This window comes from Lepisosteus platostomus, chromosome 7 (assembly GCF_059453375.1).
Source record: "Lepisosteus platostomus isolate fLepPlt1 chromosome 7, fLepPlt1.hap1, whole genome shotgun sequence".
Taxonomy (NCBI): Eukaryota; Metazoa; Chordata; class Actinopteri; order Semionotiformes; family Lepisosteidae; genus Lepisosteus; species Lepisosteus platostomus.
Window position 1 is genome coordinate 51,766,520 of NC_142617.1, and position 25,631 is coordinate 51,792,150.

The window sequence follows — 25,631 nt, forward strand, 5'->3', positions numbered from 1 at the left end:
TGCCCCCGGGCCCAGACGTTTAGATAAATGTTATTGCTCTTCTGTGTTGTCCTGGGGAGCGGTACCTGTGGAACCGCCTTCTCTCCTTGCAGCATGCCCAGCTCATTGTTCCGTTCAGACTGTACGAGGAACCTGCCCAGTGTGCGCCGTCTGGACGTGTCTCCATCCCCCATTAGCTGAGAGAATGTGTGTGGAAGCTGACTTGAAGACATTGTTCCCTGGTATGCAGCGTTAGGAGGGCAGGTGCTTTGTGCGGGTGTGTTTCTCAGCGTACAACAAGGCTGCGGAAGGCAGGGAGGGGCCGATGAGAGGCGAGGAATTATCTTAGCAACATATTACACAACTCGGGGCTGATAAAATTACAAAACCTGTTTTTTTCTGTCCAGTTCGTATTCAGCTTTGTTCGGCAGTTGCAGATGAAAAGATATGACGGTTTTATTTATGTCAAACCATTAGCTGCCAGCCCATTGAGCCTGCCTGTTTGCACATTTTATAAGGCTGTGCAAGAGACACAGGTGAAGTTAGAATCGTTATTTTTCCGACACGACGAAATGCAAATCTTTTCAAGTCTTTTAATTAAAAGTTGCTCTCGTTAAAACGTGTTAAACTGGTTAGCTGTAACAACCCAACAGTAATGCATGTCAAATGCATGATTGAATGTTAACATTTGTTCTGAAATGAGAATTCATGTTTTCTGAGAGAATGTGCAAAACACCTACAACCAGCTTCGTGCGAACTTGGGAAGAGACGGGGACAAAGACTATGAACCTGTAGCTTGTAGTCTTTTTAAAACCGCGTGTGCAATTGTGCTGGTAAGGAGGTTACCAATGATTTTATCCCCTCAAAGCTATAAATTGCAACTGCACCTACCCCGGGGGCCATGTAAGAGCATATGGGCCTGTTGTCGGGGACACTGTCACAAACAAACAAAGTCGTCTCACGTTCCTCTGTTACCCTTGCGAGTCCGCTTCTCCGAGATTCGGACCTGGTACAAAATGTATTACTGGCATACAGGCAATATCGTGGCTAAAGTAACATCCATCGTTAGGTACAGGGGGAAATTCCATGTGGAAAAGAGAGATGTTCACTCTTCGTGTAGAGAACAATTCAGACGCGCTCACTCAACCGCTTTTTAAGTAGATCAATAACTTGAGGCTTAACTTCTAAGTAAACTAAACGACATCAGGCTTGATTTCTGGTCCGCCAGCCCGCTGCTGTCTGGTTTCGTGTAGGCGGAGAGCTGCTGGCACAATTGCCAAAGGTACTGACCGCCTCTGGGCAGAACTCCGTCCGGCACAGGCTAGAAACAGGCCTGTGCTTTCTCCGTCTAGAAACAGGCCGTTTCTAGAGGGTGCAGTAGCGAGTCTGCTGTAGCGCGGACACTTGTCTGTCTATACATCGCTGTCTCTCAAGAACGTAACATACACAGAGGCACAGGGACGGTTCTACACAGCCTCGTCGAAAAATAGGACCTTTCCCGTGCTGAACATAACAGTAAATGCTCAACAGCGGACATAGTAGGTGATTATCACAACTTTGTGCTCCAGAATTAAATGTTCTCTCGGCTTCGGGGTAGTATCCCCCCATTTATTAGCAAGCTTTAAAATATATGCTCTATGTCTGTCTTACTCGGGGGAATACAAATGTTTTACCGGTAAAATGCTTTACCATACAGTATGTCACCTAAAAAAGCTTTATCTGGGGGCGGCAAACGTTCCTTCCACCTGAGCTCGAGACAAGGTGTGCGGTGCCCAGACACCCCCCCCGGGTTCAAGTTGGCACTTCGCGTCTCCAGGTAACCGGCGCCGTGTTCTTGTCCAATCGCAGCGTCGCTAGAGCCAGCAGGTAAACAAGGGCTGGCCCGTGCCGACTGTCAATCACCCGGCAGCGCAGGACACAGGGATCCCAGTACAAATACGGCTACACCGCCGGGACCCGCGTGATTAATACGACGGGGCTCGGACACTGATAAAGGCTGCTTTGCCCGTTACGACACGGAGCTCATGTGGGTGAGCAGACTGCTTGTTTCTCTCTCTTTCGTCTTCTGCTCTCCGAAACTAAATTTAACAGCGAAGGAAATGAGGTGGATTAGACATATAAATATCTTTACTTACATATAATTCCAGTTAAACCCTAGCTTTTGCGCGGATTGGAGCGCGGAGCGAAGTAGTCATCTAAACTGTTCACACACACAGTTATGTAATCTTAGGTTCGTACAGGTATGAGGTACAGCGCGTACTTGAGTTTTAATGTTTCGTTTTAATTAAGCTTATATAGAAGTTAACCAAATTAAAGATGCAAATATTTTTTTTTCTCGAAGCTGCCCGTGCGCTGGAAGGTGTCTCATCCAGCCTACAGCAGGGGTGTCTGCATCTCAACTCCAGAGAACCTCGATGGAGCAGGGCTTATACCATTAAATCGCCTATTTCTATAGGCTCAGAACAATGTAATTAAGATCAATTAAGCAGGTGATTTATTAATTAATTCAACGATCATTTAAGGTTCAAGTCTAAGCGTCTTTGAGCTGTTAATCACCAGGGCTCTATCAATTTAATAAATTACTTGATTGATATTTTAAAAGTATTTCCAAATTTTGGAAATAGATTTCTATAAAACTAACAGGATTGGAGAGCCCCTGATTAACATCCTCTAATTAACACACTTAAACACTTAATTAACCTCTATGCACAGGACAGCCTGAAGATCACTTTGACATTCTCAAATGTAAACCAAGGTTTTTGATCTGATGAGATTTCATGTATGAATTGAATCTTTAATTTGTATTGCCAACATAAAATACAAATCCTTCAATAAATATAACAGTTTTTAACGTTTTGGAAAACTTTAAGAAACAAAGGTTGCCAGGCCTTGAAATATTAAGAAAACTTCGGACTTCGTAAGAATCCACAGAACCCTGAGAGAAACTCTGCAGGAAGACATTGAAGCTTGTTGGCATTGAAACAGGCCAGAAGAAAAGGCTTCAATACTGTGCTGGGAGCGAGTCATACAGAGGGGAGTGCAATGGTAAAACTGAAGTCCTGCAGAGATCCTACAGAGAGGTGTCACCCACACCGGCAGGATTTCCAGTTTAAACTGTGCGGGCAGGGTGGTGCTCTAACACAGAGGCGAAGGAAATAGTGGGACAGGTGAAGTTAAACACTCAGCAGTCCGGCTCATGGGAGTCATGGCAGTCAAGCTTCACGGTGCTGAAACAGGGAAGAGAAGGTGCAGGACACTGTGGCTGCACAATTTGGAAGCCCGAGCCTTTTAAACAACATGGGTTTATAGAATTAGGACTTCTCGGGCTTGTAGATTTCAAGTTTGGACGGTCTGTGAGCTGTTTTGTTTTGTTTATTTTGTGCGTTAAGACACCCTCTAGAACTTCGTACAGGAATGCCCAGTTTTTCAGATCTCTGCTTTGTAAAAGCAGTCGACACCTTTGCTTTCTTGTCTGATCCAGTCCCAGAGGTGACACTGACTTATTAGTGCAGTCGCTTCAGAAATAGTGATTGAAAAAAAAATATTCTGTGATGTCACTTTTCGACCGGGGTGCTGTTGGTGACCAAGGACTAAAAACAAAAGGAAAAAAAAACCAAAACCTCGATGAGTATTGACACTTCAAACATTGGGTGCCTGGAAAAACACTCTGCTCTGCTTCCAGTAACGTGAGCCCATTTGCATTTTTCAAGAACAGCGTCTTTGGGAATTTCAGAAGGAGGATGGGCTGGCGGTTCTCTAGCTGTAACACACCAGGGCTGCCTGGAGCCCGGCTCCTTTGCTCCAGCTGGCATAAAAATGTGTTCGTGAGGGCGGAAGCGCCGGGAATTCCAGTGTTCCGAGCGAGAGCTGCAAGCGGAGGAAGAGCTGGCTGTGTGGATCACAGGGTGTGTGGTTCTAGAAACCCCCCACACCCTGCTGGCTCTGGCTCAGCTCCTGCCTGCACTTCCAGGAGAAATGTGGGGTGGTGAGCGGGCGGATGGAGGGGTTGAGCCTGATTTGGTCATTCCCGTTCTTCTGGTTGCGCAGCACGGGTCACATGTTGAAGCGCCCTGCTTCAGCCTTCGCACAGTGGGAGAAACTGGACTGGCCAGGTCAGCAGGTCAGGTGCCTTGGCGTGACATAACACACAGTGGAATTGTGGGACAGGGACATCAGAACCCCCCCCCCCCCAGCTCAATAGCACGGGTTCTGCTCCTGGGGCAGGGGCAGGAGTCAGGGCAGGGTGAGTGGCTGTGGACCCGGGAGATGTCGAGCACAGACCCTGATCTTCATGCCTTCTGTGGCTGATGACACTGCACTTCCAGCTACAGTAGGGAATTCCTCAGATTGAGGAACCCTCTGTGGACAGCCAGTACATGCAGGTATAACAACCAGGCTTTATTCCTCATGTAGATTTACTATTAGAGCATGTGGTGCTTCCATATAAATAACTCACTGAGCTGTGTTTAGAGCTCACCAGCCACTGTTCTATGCTTTATCTCCTAATTGTAAGACAACATCAAAGCTGCAAAATGTCATTTAATCGTCTTAGGATGGACTTTAAATACTTGTGTTTGGGAAAAGATATGCCTGTTGTCAAAAAACGGTTTTTATCCTTTTTCAAACGTATTCTGTTAATGTTTGGGTTACGAGAGTTTTTTTAATTAAAATTATAATTTTGTTATCTCGCCGAGCGGTGGTTCGGAGACATTGAGGTTTAGGGCATTGATGTTTGCTGTCATTTTATAGTAGATGATCCAGAATTCTAAAAGCTGAATATTTTCACTCACTCAGGTAGAAACTGAAAGTGCCCCAAAACTTAACACAGGTTAAATTGAGCTGCCCTTAAACATAGGCCAGGCTCCTCTTAAAACCTCTGCCCAGATAAATGTCATCCTTGTGTTTGTCGAGCTTCTGTGTCAAGCTCTGTGTGATGTATAAAGTCAAGATCTTCAGGAACATTTCAGAATTAATGGTTTTGGTTTGTGCTAAATAAAATAGCATTTGGTTTAGCTAGAATATTTGATAATATTCTAGGTGACCTGAGTGAGTATTATATTTGATAATATTCTAGGGAGGAGTTGGTTAAATTTCAGAGCTAGTTTTTGGATACATTTTACGAGTCCAGTGACTTTCCACAACATTACTGTTTGTACATTTGACTGTCTTACGCAACTGTGATTTTTTTACTATCAGTCATTAAGGTTGAACTGTTGTCAACAGGTGAAATTAAAGGAACCTGTGTGTTCTAGGTGGATGGAAAAGATTTTGAAAGGTAGATTCTTTTTGCTGTCTGAGGTTTTTGTTTCTCAGATAGAGGAGAAAACGTATTTTCAAAGCCTTAATACTGGGACAGCCTTAAAGCCTACATTTCTCATAGTGTGAGACACAATCTTAATTTTCTTCTCCTAGAGCAGCACCTGAGATACAGAGCTGATAATGTTGAGTTATTCAAGCTGTAATAAAAGAAAACTTTGATATCCCTGGTTCAGTGGGGGGTGTCTGGGGCTGACCTGCCTGATTCATTTAATTTCCAGGCGATAGCTAATGTAGCTCAAACGTGCTTTCAGAATTTAAATAAAGCAGAAACAATCTGGAGCTCACGGTAAGATATGTGCACGTGTTTCTGTTCAAGGTGGAATATTAATGTGGTTATTTACACATCCACAAACTATTAAGACTTAACTTAGCATTTATATGTATATTAAGGGTGAAAGCTGTTGGTCTGAAAATGGTTTTGTCTTGCCCCGCTCTGGTTTATATTATCTGGCTAATATTAGAACTATATTCCTCTTGTTTTCTTGCACTCGCCTGCATCCAAACAAAGTTGTATAGAAGCTCCCACCCTAACACCTTACATACATAAAATTCTTTCAGGCTGGCAGTGTTGTAGTAAGGAGACAAAGTGAAAAAAACTCAACATAATTTGCATTCTTGAGTGTTGAAGTCAAACCTGTGCACTTATAGACTCTTTGAGGATTAAGGCATTGCAGTGGAAAAGACTAGAAGCCCTGGTAAAGTTCTAGACACTGCATGGTTGTGTCAAGGGTTAAAGGTCTCAGGGTCACACCTGGAGTCTACAATTGCACAATCCTCTATTCACTTTTTGATTTCGGAGCATGTGAATTTGATCATATGAACACATTAACTGGTATATAGAAGGACTCAACATTTAGTAGTAGTAGTAGATTAGTAGTAGAAGGTAGTAGAGGAGTTAATTGCTATGTACACCTACATTGGAATTCTTATTCTCTCAGGACATACACAGTTCAGCAGACGACACAACACATTGTAACACTACATGATTTCACAAGGGTCTTGTATTTTCTATTTATTAATGTTGATTAGCTTTATTTCGACCACTGTTTCTGGTTGTCCACAGCAGAATGTCTTCTGAGCTGTACTGTATGTCTTTCCTGCCTCTTCCTTCTGAGGGTCAAGGTGTCAGGGTGCAGGCTGTTGTTAGACTGGATCTCCTGGAGATAGGGACAGAGTCAGTGCAGTTCTGATACATGCAGAAGCTGGTCAGCATGTAGTCTGAAGATGATGTAAATAAGGCTCTCTGATTCTGGAAGTGCCTGGAAAACTGCTGTAAATGCCTAGTGTGAACATTTGGAAAATTCTTGTGATTTTTTACCCATTAAAGAACAAATACATTTCTATTTTTAAATAGTTAAAAAATGAAAAAGAGACAAATGCCTTATATTCTATAACTTACAGTACTTAGTTGCTTTTTAAGGTTTTCTTTGTAATGTCTATAAATCTCCAACCTGGCTACTCTTTAATACCTGCTTGAAGGTGTAGTTAATGATACACTGAGTTAAGTGGAAGCAGACTGGCCCAGTGTTAAAGACAAGATTCAGAAATAACATGTTGGATTATTAACATACTAACACGGTGAGATGAGAGCCAGCCATTCGCAAGAAGGTGACATTGCTGGTGTAAACAGCAGAGTTATTCCAGGCCTTCACGCCTGTGCCCAGAACAAAACCCAGCAAATTTCCTGAATGCACTCCAACCATTCGGGCACTCTGTTATACAGGTACTCAGTGAGAGCGAGTGCTCAGGATACTGGACGATTGTTAGATCAGGTTCAATACCAGGAGAGCTGGGAAAATCGAAAGAGATACTGAGTTCTGTCTTCCCCGATTCAGCCTGTGTCAAAGCTGCACCTACTGCCCCACATTGCATACAGCTCAGGTTTAACAGCATTGTGTGCAGGCCGTCCTCTTAATTTCATCAGCCTGCCTCATTATTGATCACAAGCCATGGTACCAAGGCTGTTTGTGTCTGCTCTTTTTTATGCTTGGTGTTATCTCTGTATAAGGAGGTGCCCCGTTTTTCATAACTAGGCTCTGTGTGTTGTTTCTAGTCATGTGCTGTGTTTAGTGGCTGCCGAAAATACTGCTCGAGCAGCACTTATACTAGTTATACCACAGTTGCTCTCAGAGCTGGGGCATGTTGATACTCAGGAGGAAGTTTGCTCTGTCCAAACACTGTTTAATAAAAGCCCTTTCAGGGAGTGGTGAAAAAATTAGGTCCTCTGTGAAGAATTGTCCAGAAATCTAGGTCTAGTTTGGTATCAACAACAGTGCATAATTTAAAATAGCTATAATGTTTCAGTTAAATGAAAACCTCACATATTTAAACCACATATGTTTAAGACATATGTCCTTTTATCTGCATTTATTTGGAATCTCGCGAGATCTCTGACCTCTCTTCTCTCTCAGGCATCCAGTGAGGCTGCTGGGTATAGTCACAGAGTGCTCTCGGCTAACAGGGTGTGCAGTAGTAGACAATATGTAATGTTGTGTAGTTCTAAGCTTCTAAAATGCACCCAGCTCTGCTCCTCAAGATTCCTGTCCTCTTCAAGTGCTCATGTCAGTCCGCCTGTTTCTCTAGGGGTCACTGTAGTTACAGCGCTGCTTTACAAAGGGTTCTTTTTTCCCTCCACCTAAATATTTTCCAGACTCCACACAAACTCCCAGCTTTTTTCCCCCAAAACTGTCTCATTTTGTTTCATTTTGCCATTAAACCACTTATTTTGGTAAAAAACAAAAAAAAAACTTACGTTCTGCAACTCGCATTTTCCAAGCTTATCGGCTGCTTCCTCTGTCTCAGCAGCGCCCCTGAAGGAGTGAGCCGTGTGGGTGTTTGCCTTCACTGCCCCCCCCGATTCGAAACCATGACACACAGAGTTTACTCAGCCACTAGGAAACAGATTTATCACTCCGCGATAAGACTCCTGGGTGCCCAGCGACACGCTAAGTGTTGGCCTTGCTCTGGGTAAACTCTGCCTCTGTGATTACGCGCAGTGAGCGATAAGGACTCACGCCCTGCCTTTGCCTTTCTGTGGGAAGCGACAGCCACAGCAAATTCCCTGATTTCTCCAGAAAGGTCACACCCTGTAGGCTTAATCTCTGGGCAGCCCAACGCCTCTCCTTTTCATTTCCCCCTGCCTGTGGCCGTGAGCTGTAGCTGCTGCTGCCAGGCCACTTTCTTTCGAGAAGAAAGAACAGTGACAGTGCAAAATGAATTTTCACATTGGCAGTATAAAGCCCTCATGGGGGAAGTTGCCTCTGCTCTCTTGTACATTTAAACCCAATTAAACCCTTCCTTATCTGATGTTTCGGCCTGCATTGAGGCCTTTGTTGGATATGCTTTCCTGAAGGCTTTGGTTTGGGTTTGATTTTTCTGTGGAACGATAGCAGATTGTAATTTTGTTCTAAATCAGAGCGACATCTCCTGTTTCTGTTGGTTCTTAGGCTGGACCCTTGTTCAATGAATCTCCTTCGAAGATCAATACTGTGTTTTAGAAAACATACAGTATCTCTGATTAAAACAAGCATCTCCGGTGCTCCTTGACCCTCCACACCCTTGGCATGGAAGCCAGCCTTTCGCCTGACCGTCTGTGTCAGACCCTGCATGGCACACACAGCCAGACTGCCAGATTTAGCTGTCCTTGTGTCTGCTCTGTCTCGTGTCATGTACATATTGTCTCCGTGTCAAGACTGCTCATTTTGATAAGGCCTGACTGCACACTCAGTCCTCCCTAATAGAGAAAACACAGATTACAAAACAAGTTTTCCCCGCACTGCCGACAGGCAGACCAGGTTATTCAATTGTCCCATTAGCTATTTTTTCCCCCCTCGACAGGAGGTGAGAGATCGCGGCCCACTGGTTGCCAAGGAAGTGGCGAGTTCTAAAAATACAGCAGCTCCCTGAGTGAACAGAGAATGGCCCAGAGACAGGTGCCCCCACAGCTGGGGAGGGTTCCAATGTGCGCGGCATCGCTCCATTAACCTGCTTGTGCAGCCTGCCAGCGAGGGCTCCGTTTCTATTCCTCTGCTTTCCCGGGCTGAGGGATCTGGAACAATGGAAAAGGTGTCTGACAAAGTGATGGTGGCAGGCTGTAACGATCGGATAACAGTGTCGTGTCGCAACTACTGTTTCGCAAGTGAACTCACAACTGGGAGCCCACTGGAGCTCAGCAGGTGTGAGCCTGGCCAGTACCTGGATGAGAGACCTCCTGGGAGAGTTGAGGCTGCTAAGGAAGAGGTGTTAGTGGGGCCAGTAGGGGGCGCTCACCCTGGGGTCTGTGTGAGTCCTAATGTCCCAGTATGGTGACGGGGACACCATACTGTAAAAAAGACACTGTCATTCAGATGAAAAACCAAGCTCCCAACTCTCTGTGGTCTTTAGAAATCCCAGGGAGTTTCTCGAAAAGAGTAGAGGTGTAACCCTGGTATCCTGGTTAAATTTCTCTTCCTCGCCTTTACCAATCATGGCCTAATTATCCCCATCTCTGAACTGGCTTCATCACTCTGCTCTCCTCCCCACTGATAGCTGGTGTGTGGGGAGCGTTCTGGCGCACTATGGCTGCCTTCACATCATCCAGGTGGGGCTGCACACTGGTGGTGGTGGAGGGGAGTCCCTATTACCTGTAAAGCGCTTTGAGCGGAGTGTCAGGAATTGTTTCTTATTTTTATTTGTTTGAATGTGGCCTGTCATTCATCCATCCGTTTTGGGAACGCTGTTTATTCCCAGTAAGGGCTGAGGCAACACAGAGGCCATCCTGGAAGCAGAGAGCGAGGTGGGATGACAGCCTGGAAGGGATGCCAGTCTACTGCCACTGCAGGGCACACAAGGACAATTTAAAGATGCCAATTAAATCCAGACACAGTCTTTGGGAGGTGTTAGGAAACCAGGTTCCACAACAATCACACAATAGCAATATAGATTAGAAGACATAATTATCATTACACAGTAGATACCTGGCTGTTGTTATTGACATTAGAGAAGGTATTAAATCTGTGAAATTCAAAACAGTAATATGTACACAATATTTTTCACCTATAAGCAACACCACACAAGCATAGCCTGAGTTTTGAAAAGCAGATTGAATTAAGTTCAGCAATTTTTCAAAAGTCATTTTCCCTCCTTTGGTGAAGAGCAGTTATTTCCCATAAGTCAATCATGATTGAATTTATTTCTGTTTATGCATACTCCTGACGACATGCACTGTCTCTATGGGTTGTGTGGTTGCAGTCTGAAGGCTATCTCTCTCCACAGTGGAGCTTATTAACTCTGCTTTCTGTCTATTCCTGCAGTGGCTCTGAGATCCTGTTGGAGACTGGGACAGACTGGGAACAACACTGGAGCGTGGGGAGGTCCTGGGAGGGGGATCGGAGTGTGATAACAGATCAGCTTCAAGGCTACCGTGTGAAGAGGGACTGGGAGCAGGATCCAGCAGTGGAGAGAGACTGGGAGCAGGATCCAGCTGTGCAGAGAGACCGGGACCAGGATCTGGCAGTGGAGAGAGACTGGGAGCAGGATCCAGCAGTGGAGAGAGACCGGGACCAGGATCCAGCTGTGAAGAGAGATCTGGCAGTGGAGAGAGACTGGGAGCAGGATCCAGCTGTACAGAGAGACTAGAAGTGAGATCCTGGAGTGCAGGGAGACAGGGAGCAGGATAACACTTTGCAAAGGGGCTGCTAAGAGGATTGCCGTGTGGAAGTGGGGCTGTGTTTGGGACACTGGTGGATAACGTTCACAGTTGACAGCAGAGCAGAAACCAGAGATTCCTTCTTTGCACAGTGCTGTCTTCCTTTTTCTGCGACTGGCTGTCCTGTCCACCATGTTGAGCTTGAAGCTGCCCCGTGTCTTCAGCATCAACCAGGTGCCCAAAGTAAGTCCATAGGCCCTAGGCTCACTGAGGGGATTTCCTTGTAATATACAGCAACTGTCATTATAATTGAGTCACAGGACATTCAGAATGGTGGAGAATCCCATCACCTTCTGCTACACAATTATACTGTATATTCATTATGTAACACAAAAAAGATTATTAAATAGATTGCGTTAAAAGTGGTTAAATAATCATTGTTGACAGTTGTTTCCATACCATGACAGATTAAATTGTTTATGTGGATTTAAAAATATATCAAAGGTACATAGCACTGACACATAGGAAACTGAGCGGCTAGTGGACATGCATTTGCCTGTGAGTAAAGTGCGAGTCTTAATGGGTGATATCGAATAGGGAGATTTTGATTATTTCAGGGTTTTCTGTAGAAGCTGTCAATATCTCGGCAGTCCTGTTTTGGAAGGTATGTTAAAGCGACACAGTGAAGTCCCCAAGTCCGTTTGTCCTTTCGGCGCAGGTGTTTCACGAGGACAGCATCATCTCGGGATACCGGCAGCCCTGCAGCTCCGCCACCGACTGTGTCCTGAGTGTCTTCCAGCTGACCAATGAAACGCTCAACATCTGGACGCATTTCCTGCCCACCTGGTACAGCTCATTCATTAGCTCCTCAGACAGGGGTGATTCTGTAGGCACTGCATGAATATTCACCTGCAGTTCAGTATGGAAAACAAGGTCAAGCCTAGCCTCCCTAACTCTGAAGGATAGGTTTAGTTTAATAACGAGAGAAATGCGTTCTTATTTTTATAGAACTTTAGTGTCTGGGATCTGTTTTGCTTTTCATGATAATATTACAATTTATATTTTTTAACACAACAGGGAGCTCCTTTGTTTAACTTGCATTCTTTCATTATCTATGCCATGGGGAAAAGTCCTTGTGATTTCCCTTTTGCATATTAATAGTCAGTTTCATTTCTTTTATTGCTTGAAACCTGCTTTCTAGCCAGTTTGTGCCTCACCAGGTGCAGGTTAAATGAGGCTTCAAAAAATTGGCAGAAACAAAAGAATAAAAAAAAAATTAACCTGGTTTTGCATTGCAAAACGGACCGATCTTGGCTCAGTTTGACTTCTTCAGTATTTTTTTCCCCCACTATGTTTTATTTAAACATTCACTAAAACATTTTGTTTCCAATGCTTTAGTGCAGCTTAATGGGGGTTATTAATTATTCACTAGAACACATTCCAGATGGTCAGAAGATAATATTTCACTACCTTTTTGGCTGTGATGTTGTTTGGCAATGAACCCAGTTTAACGGCAGAGTCTTCAGGTGTCTTTCAGGTGATTAGCTCCATCAGAAAGTGTTGTGTTGTTATGTGCTGTAGCAGATGCCTTATCCAGGGTGTTTTCCCCCCATGTCTGAAGAGCTCGTTAATCTAAACCCTGACTGTGCAGCTGTGCAGCCTTAAGGCCACTCTGTTAGAATTCTAATGGTCTAATTAGAAATAACTTTAATGAGTGATTGCACACATACTGCAGACCTAGCAGGTTTGATACAATTTTGCAGGCTTTACAGAATTTATACCAGGGAAGGAGAGAAACGAATAGTTAATAGTTTGATCTTCAAGCCATCAAACTGCGGTCACAAATTCGCACAAACAATATAGCAGTTAGTACTTTGAAAACCGTACCAAGCGTCCTGTGTCACAATCCAAGTTCTGCTCCTGCACAACATTTCGGAACCAGAAAAAAACTTTGGAAACATTCAAACTAATGTGCGATGGGAGTCTGCAACTGTCGCTTTAAATCCCCAATGTCTGGATCCCTGTGTCCCTGAGGAAACACAGATACTGAAAAACACACAACCAGATGTTTGTTTGTTTATTAATTAAAAGAATAAACAATACTAATACATTTCATTTATATGGCACCTTTCATTAAAGTTAATCTCAATGTATTTCACATAAAAAAGGTAATAGAGAAGTTAAGGATCTTAAAAATGAATCAGGCAGAAGTTGATGGGTTTCCTGGCAGAGAAGGGTTTTAAGATGTTTTAAAGGTCTCAGCTGAAGCTGGCTGTCTGAGATGATCCGGGAGACTATTCCACAAGCAAGGAGCACAGACAGGGAAGGCACAGTTGCCCATAGTGCATACTTTGGTTCTGAGGATCTGCAACAGTTTAAATCGACTTGATCTTAGAGATGGGGGTGAAATTTAAAAAAGGTCAGTGAGGTAATTCAGACACAGGGTCTCGGGAGATCTGCTCCGTGCATATCCCTGTGAATCTGTGATTCATTTGAAAGGGTTCTATTTTTTTGGCACCTCACAAAATTGCTGTCTCCCTGGGCATGCTGTCAGGTGTGCTCTCTCATGGTGTAGAGCTGTGGTTCCTACTCTTGGTTTCTTCACGCTGACCGTCAGGAGATTATACTTGCACACAGCTCTCAGGGGTTAAGGTTTTTAGACTTGTTTAGAAGTGTTAAATTTGCAGATGGTACTGTTTGATGAGATGAGCTTTCTGAAGTCAGACATCTAGTAAAAATCAAACATAGGTTTCAGCTAAAATATACCTTATTACAAGTATACCAAACCATACATACCCCCCCCCCAATCCAGCCTCATGAAACTATGAAGCAAAAGGAGGTTTCTTGTGAAATGGCTGAAATCAACAGACTATACATGTGGCACAAACTAAAAATTCCTGAAAGCCATGAAGTCAAAACCCTGAGCTCCGTGACAACCTCTGCCTTGACATTTCTGTACGCAGACGATACTGTATGCCTTTTATTGCTGCTGTTCTCCAAGTGTTTACCACCACAGCAATGGATAACGTTTTTTTGCCTTGGGGTACATCACCTCCTGGGAGAGACTGTTGGCCTGCCTGCGAGGGACTCAGCAGAGAAGAAAAGCTGTGTCTCTTGTCACTGGTAATGAGGAGAACTCGGCAGTGAGGATCGCTAATGAGTTCGCTCACCGAGTAAACATTTCATTGCAGTGGCAGGCAAATCCTTCCTTACCAGCTTTTAGATTTGCGATTTTCATTTTTCATGAAATGCTCTCACTTGTAAGGAAGTGAAAGGTGGCTTGCTCTAGCTTAGCACTGTGCCTGCAGAAGTCCAGACTGCTTGAATTGTCATCAGTCTGTGCTTTTTTCTTAAAGTGGCCCTTACCCCAAAGCTCTCAGCACTTTCCCTGTCAGACTGCTGGAAGGTGAGTGTGCTTGACTGGGACAAGAACTGACGCCTTCAGCAACTGACAAGAGCAGGACCTGAATCCAGGACTTTGATGCAGAAAGAATGGGGGAAAAAAATGCACTTCTATAAACACACTGAGGCAAGAGCAAACGGGTTCATTCAGGGTCCACCCAGCCTCCACTGCAGGATCAAGATCAATCTGTTCTTGATTTTACTATCAGGAATTAAGATAAACAGTAAAACATTTCACAACAAGAGTATTTTGACATCAGTAGCATATCTCCTTTGATAGCAGCAAAGTCATTCTTCTCTTTTTGTGGTCATTGTAGCTGTTAAACAAGCTATCTCAGGATGTTTTTAGTACACGCCACTGCTTAATGTGCAGTATTTGCGTGTTTCACTCTTACGTGATTTCTGCTTCCCTGAATTTAAATTTCTGTCTTTGCTCTCCTTTATTTTTCTGTGATGCCCATGAAATCCCATTAACTCAACTCAGATCTGTGAAATCTGTCGCCTCGCAGATTTGTGTTTTCTCTGTTTGTTATAAGATGTTCAAATTCTTCATCTACTTGCTCACTCTTTTGATAATTAACAAGTTAGTTTCAAGGCCAACTATGTATTGTACCTACTATGTATGTTTGTTATACAAAGTCCCTTTATACTAAAAAGGAAACTCTCAAACCTAGGGGAATTATCTCTTTGCTTTGTAATATAAGTGTAAGTAAAAAATATGATATAGATCTCTTAGGTTCCCCCAGGTCTCCACCAGACAGCAGTGACACGCGTTCCTCCCAGAAGCTGACCTCCTATTGTGGTAGAAATCAATACTGTTGAATTTCTAAGACCGTTGCTTCATCGCAGCAGGACTTGGAGCTGAATGATCCCCGTTACATAAACGCCAGCCTTCTGGTCAAGCTTCTGCATCCGATCCTGCGTGAAGCACAGGGAGAAGATCCCACGTTGGTCATATGTCCGCTGTGCTCTGCCCCGGCAGGTATTTCCTGTGGAAGCTGCTGACAGTGGTGTTTATGCAGGACGTGTGGCATGATGCTTTCACGTGGCCATTGGTGGTGTTCCTGGCCTCCTGCTGCATGTACCCACTGGCGTCCAGCTGTGCCCACACCTTCAGCACCATGTCGACCCGTGCACGCCACATCTGCTTCTTCTTCGACTACGGTGCCCTCAGCTTCTATAGCCTGGGTGAGTGACACTGAAGCACAAACGATATGTCCTTGTAGACTCTTTGACGCCTGTAAAGATTTGCAGTTACCTTTCTGGAAATCAGCCTTAAGTTGCGCTCTAGAGCAAATAAGCTCATGTCCATCTCTCTCCCACTCTCTGCCGGGAGCAGCGTTCGGATCCCGGGACAGTGAAGTGCTGGGATCGGGACGGCAGCTCGCCCTCTTGTCTCGCTGCTGATATGCAGTGTGTGTGTCCCACAGGCTCGGCCATCGCTTACTCTGCGTACGTCACCCCAGACAGATGGATAGGCAGCACCTTCAACCGTTATTATGTTCCCATTGCTGTGTTCAACACGGTGCTGTGCACTTCTCTGGCCTGCTACTCACGGTAGGTTGATTTCCCATGGTTCCCAGCTGTGGTGATGCCTTCAGACAATTCTAGAGCGGCAGATGTAATTCTTGGCAGACTACACGCTAGTTCATTCACTAGAAACTCTTAATGACTACTCTCTGGGATGAACGCGTGATCAATAAATACAGGCAGAAGAATCAAACAGTATTAGAGACCCTAATAAATCACTGATTAGCTTTATCTGTAATACAGAGTGTCCATATTTATTTCTACAGCAAAACAGATGCATAAGCAAATACATCGCCAACGTGTGCGTGCGTTGGCAGGGATAGATTCTTCTAAATTAAATATGGCAAGAATAAATCAAATTTCAAATTAACTATACCCATTTCAGCTCCTCTCATGATCTTTGTTGCTTTTTCCTGAAAGCAAAGGAGTTTCCACCTCCTCTTACACCTGTTAACTGAATTCCTCTACCTACTTCCCCTCTGGAAATGCCAGAATTTCCTTTAAGAACAGTAACTGGCTGAACTGATCACATTTTTGGTCCTCTGTTATGGCTTCAAGCACTGGGTGAACGTCCCTTAGAATGACATTTCTCACATTCTTACATCAGCGGCATGTTCAGAGAAACTGTCGAACGCAGGGGCTGTTCCTTGCTTGCTCCTAATTTCCACAGGCAAATAAAAAGGAGCTGCAAGCTCTCAGAGGGCTTCACATTGACTCCCAAGAGGGAAGAGAGGAGTCAGTCATCACCAGTCATTGTCACTTGCTGAGAGCTCTGTGCTCCTCCACATCTAGTCTTTAAGGCCCTAAAACATATCGTAATGCACGTCTTTGCTGGAAAATACTTATGTTTTCATATTCTGATGATTGATTGAGGAAGTGTTTCATTTTTTAGTATCATGCATAGACCATTGTTTAAACCTCAAAAGATAGTGTGGTGGTCAGTCCTGCTGCCTCACAGCTCCAGGGTCCTGGGTTTGATTCTGGTCTGAGGTACATTCTGTGTGGAGTTTGCATGTTCTTCCCACGGATGTGTGGATTTTTCTCCAGGTGATTGGCTTTTCTCCCGCAGCCAAAAAAGACATGTCGTCGGGATTAACTGGTATACATATAATGGCACCCAAATGCATCTGTGTGTGCATACCCTGCGATGCACTGGGGTGTTGTCCAGGGTGACTGTTTGCGCCCACTGTTTGTCAGATTAACTCTGACTCATTGTGAGCCTGTATTGGTTTCAGTGCTTACTGAAAATGGATGGATGTTACAAGTCTTTGAAAGAGACATGCTGAGGTGCAGAAAGTTTAATGAACAACATGCCAGTTTTTTTTTTTCATGTGGCATTTATCCTCAGGAATATGACTTTGTACTCTGAGCTCCGTTTCTGACAGTCCGTCGCTGAACTGTTTCATTATTAACTTCAGTCGTGACACTTAACACTGCTGGCTGTGTTTTTTTTCTCGGTTTCTTTGTCTGTGTTTTGTGGGGGCTGTAATAATCTCCCAGCTTGACTGCAGTCTAACCATGCCTCTCCCACTCTCCTTATTGCCCACTAAGGCTTGGCTCACCGTTTCTCCATTATAACCATGATGTCACCAAGAGGTAACAGCTGTGCGCTGAGTATCTGCAATCTGTACTGCTGCTGGCTGAGGTTTTGGGGTTTTTCACTTTGTGCTTGGGTATGAGAGGCAACAGATATATCTTTAAAAAATGGTATATGAAATATAAACCTGCTTTATTAACATTTTCCAAAACACAATCTATGTCATTTTGAATTTGGTAGCAGTAAAGTGTAGTGGAGACTAGCTGTGTGTAAAAATACACTTGGTCAGCTTTCCGTTATCAGGATCTGCCCCCCATCATATCTATCAATGATTTTTTTCTTTTTTCTTTGAGACCCTGTAAGCTTTGCCAGTCAGAGAAGAAACTGTTGCCAAAAGTAAAGCGAGTGGGACAGTCACCTGCATGTGCATTTCCACATTACTACACTGTTCTGCAGAAATACAGTGAGAAGTACACTGTCCCTTGAGTTACAAAATTATGCCTGGGCAGAGCTTGCAGAGAGTTTTTTTGGCCTGCATATCTTTTGTATTCCTCTAAAGAAATCATGAAGAACTCTGTTAAGATATTTCTGCTATCTCTCATGGCCACACAACTGTTACAGCCTGTGATCCTGTCAAATGTGACTTCCTCTGTCTTTTATCTTCTCGATTTCTCTCCTTTATCTGTGAATGAGGCAGCAGGAGGTCTGTATAAGCCACAGTGAGACCCAGTGTGATACGAGCGGTGAATATCATTACAGGGCCCTTTCGCAGGCGACACTAGAGATTTAAAGAGGAAGACTGAGGTGACAGTTTATTTTGGTCATTTTCAACTTGTTTGCATCCCCCTGGCTGTTGTGTATAACTCTGATTTCGGAGTCTGTTACTACAACTCCTGCAGCTGCGAACACTGAACTGGTTACTTAAGAAAAAAGAAAGCCCTTCCCAAAACCAGCAGATCATTTCAGACATGTATTGTAATTTCCCCCTCTGCTGTGCTTTACCCAGGGGTGGTTCGAGTATACTGAAAGGGTGACCACTTCAGAAACTCCCGATCACTTTCAACTCCGTGATCCTGTCACAAAGAGTTTGGAATAAGAGTTATACCATCCATTTCATTCATGCATCTTAAAATGCTTTATGGCTTGTTGGTGAAGTAACAGCAATTACTTCAGACACAGGAATACACAGAGACAGAATGCACACTTGAACATGTTCATTTGGAAAGGTGGCAGTGAATACAGTGTGTTTTGTGATAAAGGCAGTAGTGGAGAAAGTATTGCAATACATGAGAAAAATTTAGTTGGATTGTAAATATTCAACTGTTTAAAGGTCATTACTTAAACAGACTCTATTTGCAAAGTGCTATTGGATGTATTGTGTAGGATATCTAGGCAGAGCCACAGGGCTTGTTGCTAATTGCCTGCATTATGGGATTCAAAGAAACAAAGAAATTCTTGCAAAAAAAAAAGAATGCAAGTGATCCTACTAATCTACTGTTGCTGCCTCTTGCTTTGCAAAGCAGATTCCCTGATGAAAAGAGAGATTATTTCAGGTCAGTTACTTCACTCATTGATTATTATAATCGCTGGCTATGTGATCCATAGCCTTAACACAAACAAATTGATTTATCGTCAGGCTGAATGCCTTCCTTCGAAGCCGACTTGTGCGGTGCCATGCTCTGACCATGACACAAAAGGCAATTTCATTTTCATTTCAGCTGTGCAAAGGCAATTTCATTCTCAATTAAATTTGCCGTGTGCACCCAAACAAGCTGGTAAATGGCAATATGAAATTGAGAAGTCTCACATGGCATATAGTCATTAATTTTCGCTCTGTTACAAAGTACCTTTCAGCTCCAACATCCTTTATCGAATCCAATCATTCTGCTTCCAAACAATCCTCTCCTCCATTGCCATTGTGGTGACACGGTTCTTCTTTGATCAGGTGTCTCCTGGGTAGGAGAGCTTCCTTCCACCACAGATAAAGCAAGATGATTTCAGCTGTGCTTGTTTCCTGTTGCCCTCCTGCTTGGGCAAGCTCAGCCCTTTTGTTTTTCACATGTCAGTTTTTCTCTTGACTCCAATTTCATTGAGTTGCATTCCTCCTCTGCTCTAGACTTCCAGAGTGTGAGCGACCAAAGCTGAGCAAAGCCCTTCGCGTTGTGGCCTTTGCTTATCCCTACCTGTTTGACAACATTCCCGTCTTCTACAGGGTGAGTACGCTGAGCCTACAAGGAAACCCTCGGCTCCCTGTGTGGACTTGTGCTTCCGGATTCCAAGCGCGGTTCGGACAGCATCCCCGACTTTGAAGTTTCAAGTTTATTGTCATATGTACCTGAGTACAAGGAAATGCTTGTGTGTGTCCTCATATAACCAATACCATCACAAGTGACACCCCAAATTATTTTAGACAGAAACAGAAAACAATAGCATGTGTGCCAACAACATAGTGGGAAGCAGCAGTATACCATACTGTACTAGCAAGTAGCAGCAGTATACATGAATTTAATGGGTTAATGAATCCCATTAACCTTTGCAACGTTTAGTGGTTTTTAATGTCATCAGTTATCACCACAGTTTCTAAAGCCCATCCTTTAAGTTAGTTAAATGTGCTATCGTCATCCTCACAGCCCTAGGTCATTTCCAGAACTCAGCTGTTTTGGAATGAGAGTTTTAATATCATTGGAAAGAAAACTGAGACCCCTTGAATTCCCCGTTGGTGTCCTGCCCCTCTGATCGGGCCTGCCGCTAAACCGGTCTTGTCTCTGCTCCCAGATCTTCTTCTGTGTGGGAGAAGGCTGCACGGACAACGAGACCAATCTCCTGCACTACCGCCACATGGCGCTGGCCTTCTTAACTGGCTTCCTGTTCGCTACACACCTCCCCGAGCGACTGGCGCCCGGCTGCTTCGACTACATTGGTAGGTTGTTCCGCTGTGGGGTCACAGTTCAGCTGGTCCACATAACTGCCCAACTAACACTGAAGCTCAGGCCACGGCTGAGCCCTAGCAGGCCACCCTTCAGACTTATTGTCTGATTTACTGATGCAAATTCCGGTCAGTCAACAAGACTGCACATTTCTAGACGTGGAATAGCATCTGTAATTATTATCAACTGTTTCCCACAGTACGTCCTGTTCTGTGTTTTTGCTTCATTGTGTAATATATCACATTAAGTACATGCGGCATTCTGCAGTATAAGCTCTGCTTGGAAGTGCTTTCGTTTTCAGTCAGTGTACGATTCACTTATTACCTTAAAGCGAACTTCAGTAAAAGTGGCACAATATAAACTGTAGCGAGACACTAGCGTTCTCACCCTAGAGCCCGATGTTGTCAGATCTCAGGAGCTGGGCGAGGCTGGGGCTGATCAGTACTGGGGTGGGGGAGCTCCAAGGAAATCTAGACTGGTACTCTTCCCCCTGCTCTGAATTTCCCAAGCCAATGCTTCAATATAGGGAAAGGAGACACTATAGGAAGTATAGAAGATCCCATTGCACTTTACGGAGAAAAGTAGGGGTGTTTCCCTTGGAGTTTTAAATTCCTGTGCATTCTGGCATCTCTGGAGTTGCCCCTAATTTCATTTGTCAGTGCAGTTTCCCAGTTCTCTAGCTAATATGGTATGTAGGTGTGTTGCTGCCGCACATCACCCAGAGAGGTGCTGTGCTTCCTTCAGTGGTGGGTGAAGTGGTGGAAAGCACTTTGGGCTTCATTGAGATTGAAAGGCGCCGTAACTGGTGCACAGAACCGCGGCCAGTGACGGGAGTAACAGCCGAGCACACCTCTCCCTTGACCGCCTCCCACAGGTCACAGCCACCAGCTGTTCCACGTCTGCGGAATTCTCGGGACGCACTACCAGGTGGAGTCCATCGTCATGGACATGGCGCAGAGGCGGCAGTGGCTGCTGGCACACGGCCCCCCCGTCACCTTCGCCAGCAGCTTTGGGGCGGGGCTGCTGTGCGTGGTGCTCAGCCTCGGCATCATCTGCGCCTTCAGCCTGCCCCTGTTCTGGGCCCCCGCCGCCCCCAGGAAACAGAAGAGGAGCAGGAGGCCGAGGGCGGCTCCAAAGGCGTCGTCCGACTGACAGCAGCTCTCGGTGGCTGGGAGTCTGGTGCAGAGCGCGGGTCGGGGAGGAGCTGTTACAGGGGACACCGGCTCTGTGAACACTAGTTTTAGGCCAAAGAAAATGGGTAAGATGTTTTTTAGGGAGTGGAAGGTTGGGGTAAAAGACTTACTGTTGCACTGTTTTGAAAGATGGATCACTGTCTGTCAGCCAATTTGTCCATAATAGCCCAACCATCTGGAGAAAGGAGCCTCTGCCTGCTGCCCTCTGATTGGATAAATGGGATACATTTTTCTTGGGTGCAGTTCTTCACACCGTCCAGTACAGAGCAACTCGTGATCCACAACAGACTTCGTTTATAATGTTACATTAGGTCCTGTCTATTAGTTTAAAACACATATGCTGTTTTGTTTGAAAGAAGGACCTCACCTTCTCAGGTAATATCTTGTGAATGCTATTTGCACACCTTGTGTGGTATTTGCACTTTTTTTGCGAGAGGGGATGATCGATGTCTTCCCCTTCTGCACTATACATTTTTTTTGTTTCGGTCAAGAATTTCTTGAAGGAGTCAAGAGATCACAAAACACTAGAAAGAAGTCTGATTGGCTTTTGTCAATTAGTTCCACAGTGGCTGGTGACCAGTGACCAGTGTTTATGGTTCAGCGCACAAAGATGTGGGCAGAGTTTTCTGCAGCTTTTTGTCTGCCGCGTGCACTGTCCTGTGGCCTACTGGCATGTCACTGTACCCTCTGTCGTTGTCAGTGTCAGAGTGCCCTATTCTGTTGTCTCAGAGTCCACTGTGTGGCATAGCCAAGAGCTCCCCCTCCTGGGGGAGCCTGAGGACCCTTCTTGCCAGATTCAAGATTGTGTTATAGCAGGGGCAGGGGTCGTGGAAGCTAATGCTTCAAACAGGGGACAAAACAGATGTCAACAGATTTTTTTGTTGTTGAATTTGAAGAAAATTCTGGCTCAGTTGGTGTAGTAGGCCTGAGTTTCAGTGCTCTAGCCCTACAGAGCAGAGACAATCCCTGTCACACCTGGTAGCTCGGCCTTGTGCGCCTGCTCAGACACTCATGGAAAAGCTTGGTAATACACTGTCTGTGGGATCTGTGGGAGTGGAAGTGCAGGAGCTGAGATGGACAGGTCTGACATGCTTTAGGAAAGGAATATGGCTGGAACTCGCTTTTAAACCTGCAATGCTCCCAAACAACCTGAGTCTAGACAGGTACCCTTTAAAAGGGACAAGACAAAACCTTTCTCGTTTAGCAGACTCTCTTTATGGAGTTATGACTAACAGGTTTTAGAAAATACAGCATTACTGCACGTGTTCAATTTACAGTAAATCCATTCTGTAATATTGAACAGTCTTACATTCTTAGCAGCCCCTTTTGTTTGTTTTAGACCATGGACTTAAGGTTTAAAGATTTCTGTTAAAAAATAACAAGTTAATCTTCAACTCACTAATGTAAGCATGCATATTTTTTATAGAACATTTTTTGTCAGTGTTGGCATACAGTTCGGTGTCTGGCTGTCACCAGATGAATATGAAAATGTTGTCACATGTAAGACTGCTTTAGGGTAGTAAGTATTGCTTCCCATTGGCACTATGAAGAATATAGAACTCTAAAATAGTCAGGTAAGTCTTCTGTGGCCTTTAAGGGAGTCATAATGTTGACAGCAAGCATATTCAAAGCCTCAACTCGGGAGATAAAAAATGAACTATGTACTTTCTAGATACTGTACATGTTAACGATGAAAAGGTATGGAAAACAGAGTTCAGAACCATGCTGGGTCATGGTTATCAGAGCTCATACAGCAGCTCAAACAGCTGAAACTGCTCTTGCTCTCCACTGTAAATACAAAATCACCTCTCTGGCACAAACACTGGACTTCAAAGCCTTTTTCTGAGATGGATTTTAAAAAAAACTACAAATGAGGTTAATTTGACTTTGGTCATAAAAAGTGCCAATATCAGGCATTTCTTGTCATGGTTGCTTCAGTACAAGTAATTTATTCTGTGACTGAGATGAATCTCAATGGCTGAAATTCTCACTGGGTGCTGGGTTTATTGGTGAAAGGATCATGGTGAAAACCGGGCATCATTACAAGATCCTGTATGACCTAAGTATGTTACAAAACTTCTAATGTTGTGGGGAAGTACTGTTTTTAAGTCAAGCACTAATTCACAAGAATCAAGTTTGATGTCTGCATTTGCAGTTTTTGATCATAGGTTCCTGTTGTATTATTAATATTATTATCTTGGTAAATCTTGCTGTGCTTCCAATCTAGTCTGTTACGTTTCCTGACTTTCTGGGACTGGGTACATAGTGCTCATGTTGGTCACTCAGAGGTTTGCCTGCTTACTGAAACTTCTATGACCGTATTTACAGTAATTAGCTCATTTGCTGGGTTGCACTGAGTTCCCTAAATGGGGATTAATTATGCAGTATGTGAGCTCTTTTTTGTTAGTTCTTAAAATCACCAGACGTCTTGGATTGTAACTAGTTCATTACATCATTCAGATCTTTCACTTCTAATGGTGTCTTGGCGTACAGTGTGGCTAAATCTTGAGCTTAAATTCCAGGGGTCTTTTGCTTTGTCTTTTACTCCTTTTGGCTGTTTCTTTCCTGATGCCATGCCTGAGCCTCCTTTCTCTCTTCCTGTAATTATTCTGTTACACCGGGTGCTGCAGGAGTCACTTACAGGGGGCTTCACTAATGATGTCTGCTCTGCATGCAGCACCCGGTGTCCCTATCCACAAACAGCAACAAGGAACAGCGTAGTTCCAGATTTGCTCAGCTGCCTGTGAGCAGGGTGTCAGGCGTGACAATGTGGTGGCATCCACTCAGGAGATTGTCACAGTGTTGTGCACTGGGGTGGGACTGCTCTCGCAGTCATGCAACAGCCGCCAAAACAGCCACCTGCATCTTGCCATTAAAACCACAGATCTCTGTGCCATTCGTTTTCAATGTACACAACTCCGATCCTGAAAACTAGGTGTTCCTGTGCCTTATTAAGATCAAAGTGGGACTAAAACTATTGTTCTTCTCTTCCTGTGACTTTTCTTCGAAAGATCAATGTTTCAATGTTAAACATGTTTTTATATATTTTAAACCTTGCGAATTGTACTACAGTATGTGCTCTATTTTTAAAATAAATGATTTCTATATGAAAGAGTTGGTATGGGTTCGAACCTTTGTTGTCCGGTTTCGCTCCACATGCATCCTGGGAGGAAAAGCATGACTCCATGACACCACACACCAGAAACCTTCTCCTCACAGGTGGGATGTGGACAAGGCAGCACACAGTGTGCATCGTGTGCTCACTGTAAAGCAGGTCATTGTGTGGCAGGCCCTGGTGCTAACCTTGATCTGAACACACCAGCACCTAGCCCTCACAGAGCCAGCAGGGGGCACTACTGCAGCCCTTTTCCACAGTTCAGGGCAGAGGCCAGGGGCGGGTAAAGGTGAAACAGAGCAGGGGGGTCCATAGCAGCAAAGTTCAGCTGCTTGAGAATGTGGGAGGGAGATGAAGACAAACTGGTGGAACTGCTGCTTCAGGTTCTGCTTGTGAGAGAAGGCTTGTGCCTCAACAGCGAGGAGCATGGACGGTGATGCTAACAAGACATGACACTCCCGAGAGCTGGTGGGAAGCTCGCTGTCACTACCTGTCAGCTGACAAGTCAATTGTGAGAAGAGTGTTTCTAATTAAGACAGCATAGAAACTGTAGGAACAATGTTACATTAATGTTGCAATGCTTATGTTGCATATTTTGTCAGTTTAAAAAATGTGTATTTGAATGGGATATGAAAATGCATTCAAATAGTTATTTTATTGATTACCAGAAAATAGCCAAATACACAGTATAATTTTCTGTGATTGCTGTGTGTTCAGAAAGAGAACTTCCATAAGAAATGGTTACTGTCATTGGCAATATTTTTTTTCTGTATTTTGGTGTCTGCAAATATTTTCCTACTTTGGACCCTTATGATTTTGGAATTGCTGTGTTTTAATCGACCTGACTGTCCGCTGATCCCTCCCCACGAAGTAACACCAGGTAACCACAGCAGGGTCAGGACAGACTGTGTAACAGCGCACTCTTCTGACCTTTCTGCTGTTGAGCTGTTCATCTGACCTGCTGTGACCTGCACAGTGCCTACAGGACAGTGAGCATCAGCTG

At 44.4% G+C, this 25,631-nt stretch overlaps 1 protein-coding gene and 1 long non-coding RNA gene across 7 annotated transcripts; one reads left to right on the plus strand and one right to left on the minus strand.

The window, feature by feature from the left end:
* Window positions 1–1,849: 1,849 nt before the first annotated feature.
* On the plus strand, window positions 1,850–24,625 carry LOC148659168 (membrane progestin receptor gamma-B-like). 6 transcript variants are annotated; one of them, XM_088641133.1, is made up of 10 exons: window positions 1,877–2,009; window positions 2,321–2,468; window positions 10,590–11,167; window positions 11,643–11,770; window positions 15,309–15,514; window positions 15,757–15,883; window positions 17,408–17,452; window positions 19,510–19,606; window positions 20,169–20,313; window positions 21,195–24,625. In XM_088641133.1, exons 3-10 carry the CDS (start codon window positions 11,117–11,119, stop codon window positions 21,470–21,472), a joined length of 1,077 nt encoding a protein of 358 aa, XP_088497259.1. In that variant the 5' UTR covers window positions 1,877–2,009; window positions 2,321–2,468; window positions 10,590–11,116; the 3' UTR covers window positions 21,473–24,625. The 6 variants fall into 6 exon arrangements, with proteins under 6 accessions (XP_088497257.1, XP_088497256.1, XP_088497260.1 ...); XM_088641131.1 differs by lacking the exon at window positions 2,321–2,468 and having other exon boundaries at window positions 1,850–2,005; XM_088641130.1 differs by lacking the exon at window positions 2,321–2,468 and having other exon boundaries at window positions 1,854–2,009.
* Window positions 6,296–8,458, minus strand: LOC148659169 (uncharacterized). The gene is made up of 2 exons (XR_015940336.1): window positions 8,051–8,458; window positions 6,296–6,455 (listed from the first exon to the last, which is right to left on the minus strand). It is a non-coding gene; the product is annotated as an uncharacterized LOC148659169 (long non-coding RNA).
* Window positions 24,626–25,631: the final 1,006 nt, after the last annotated feature.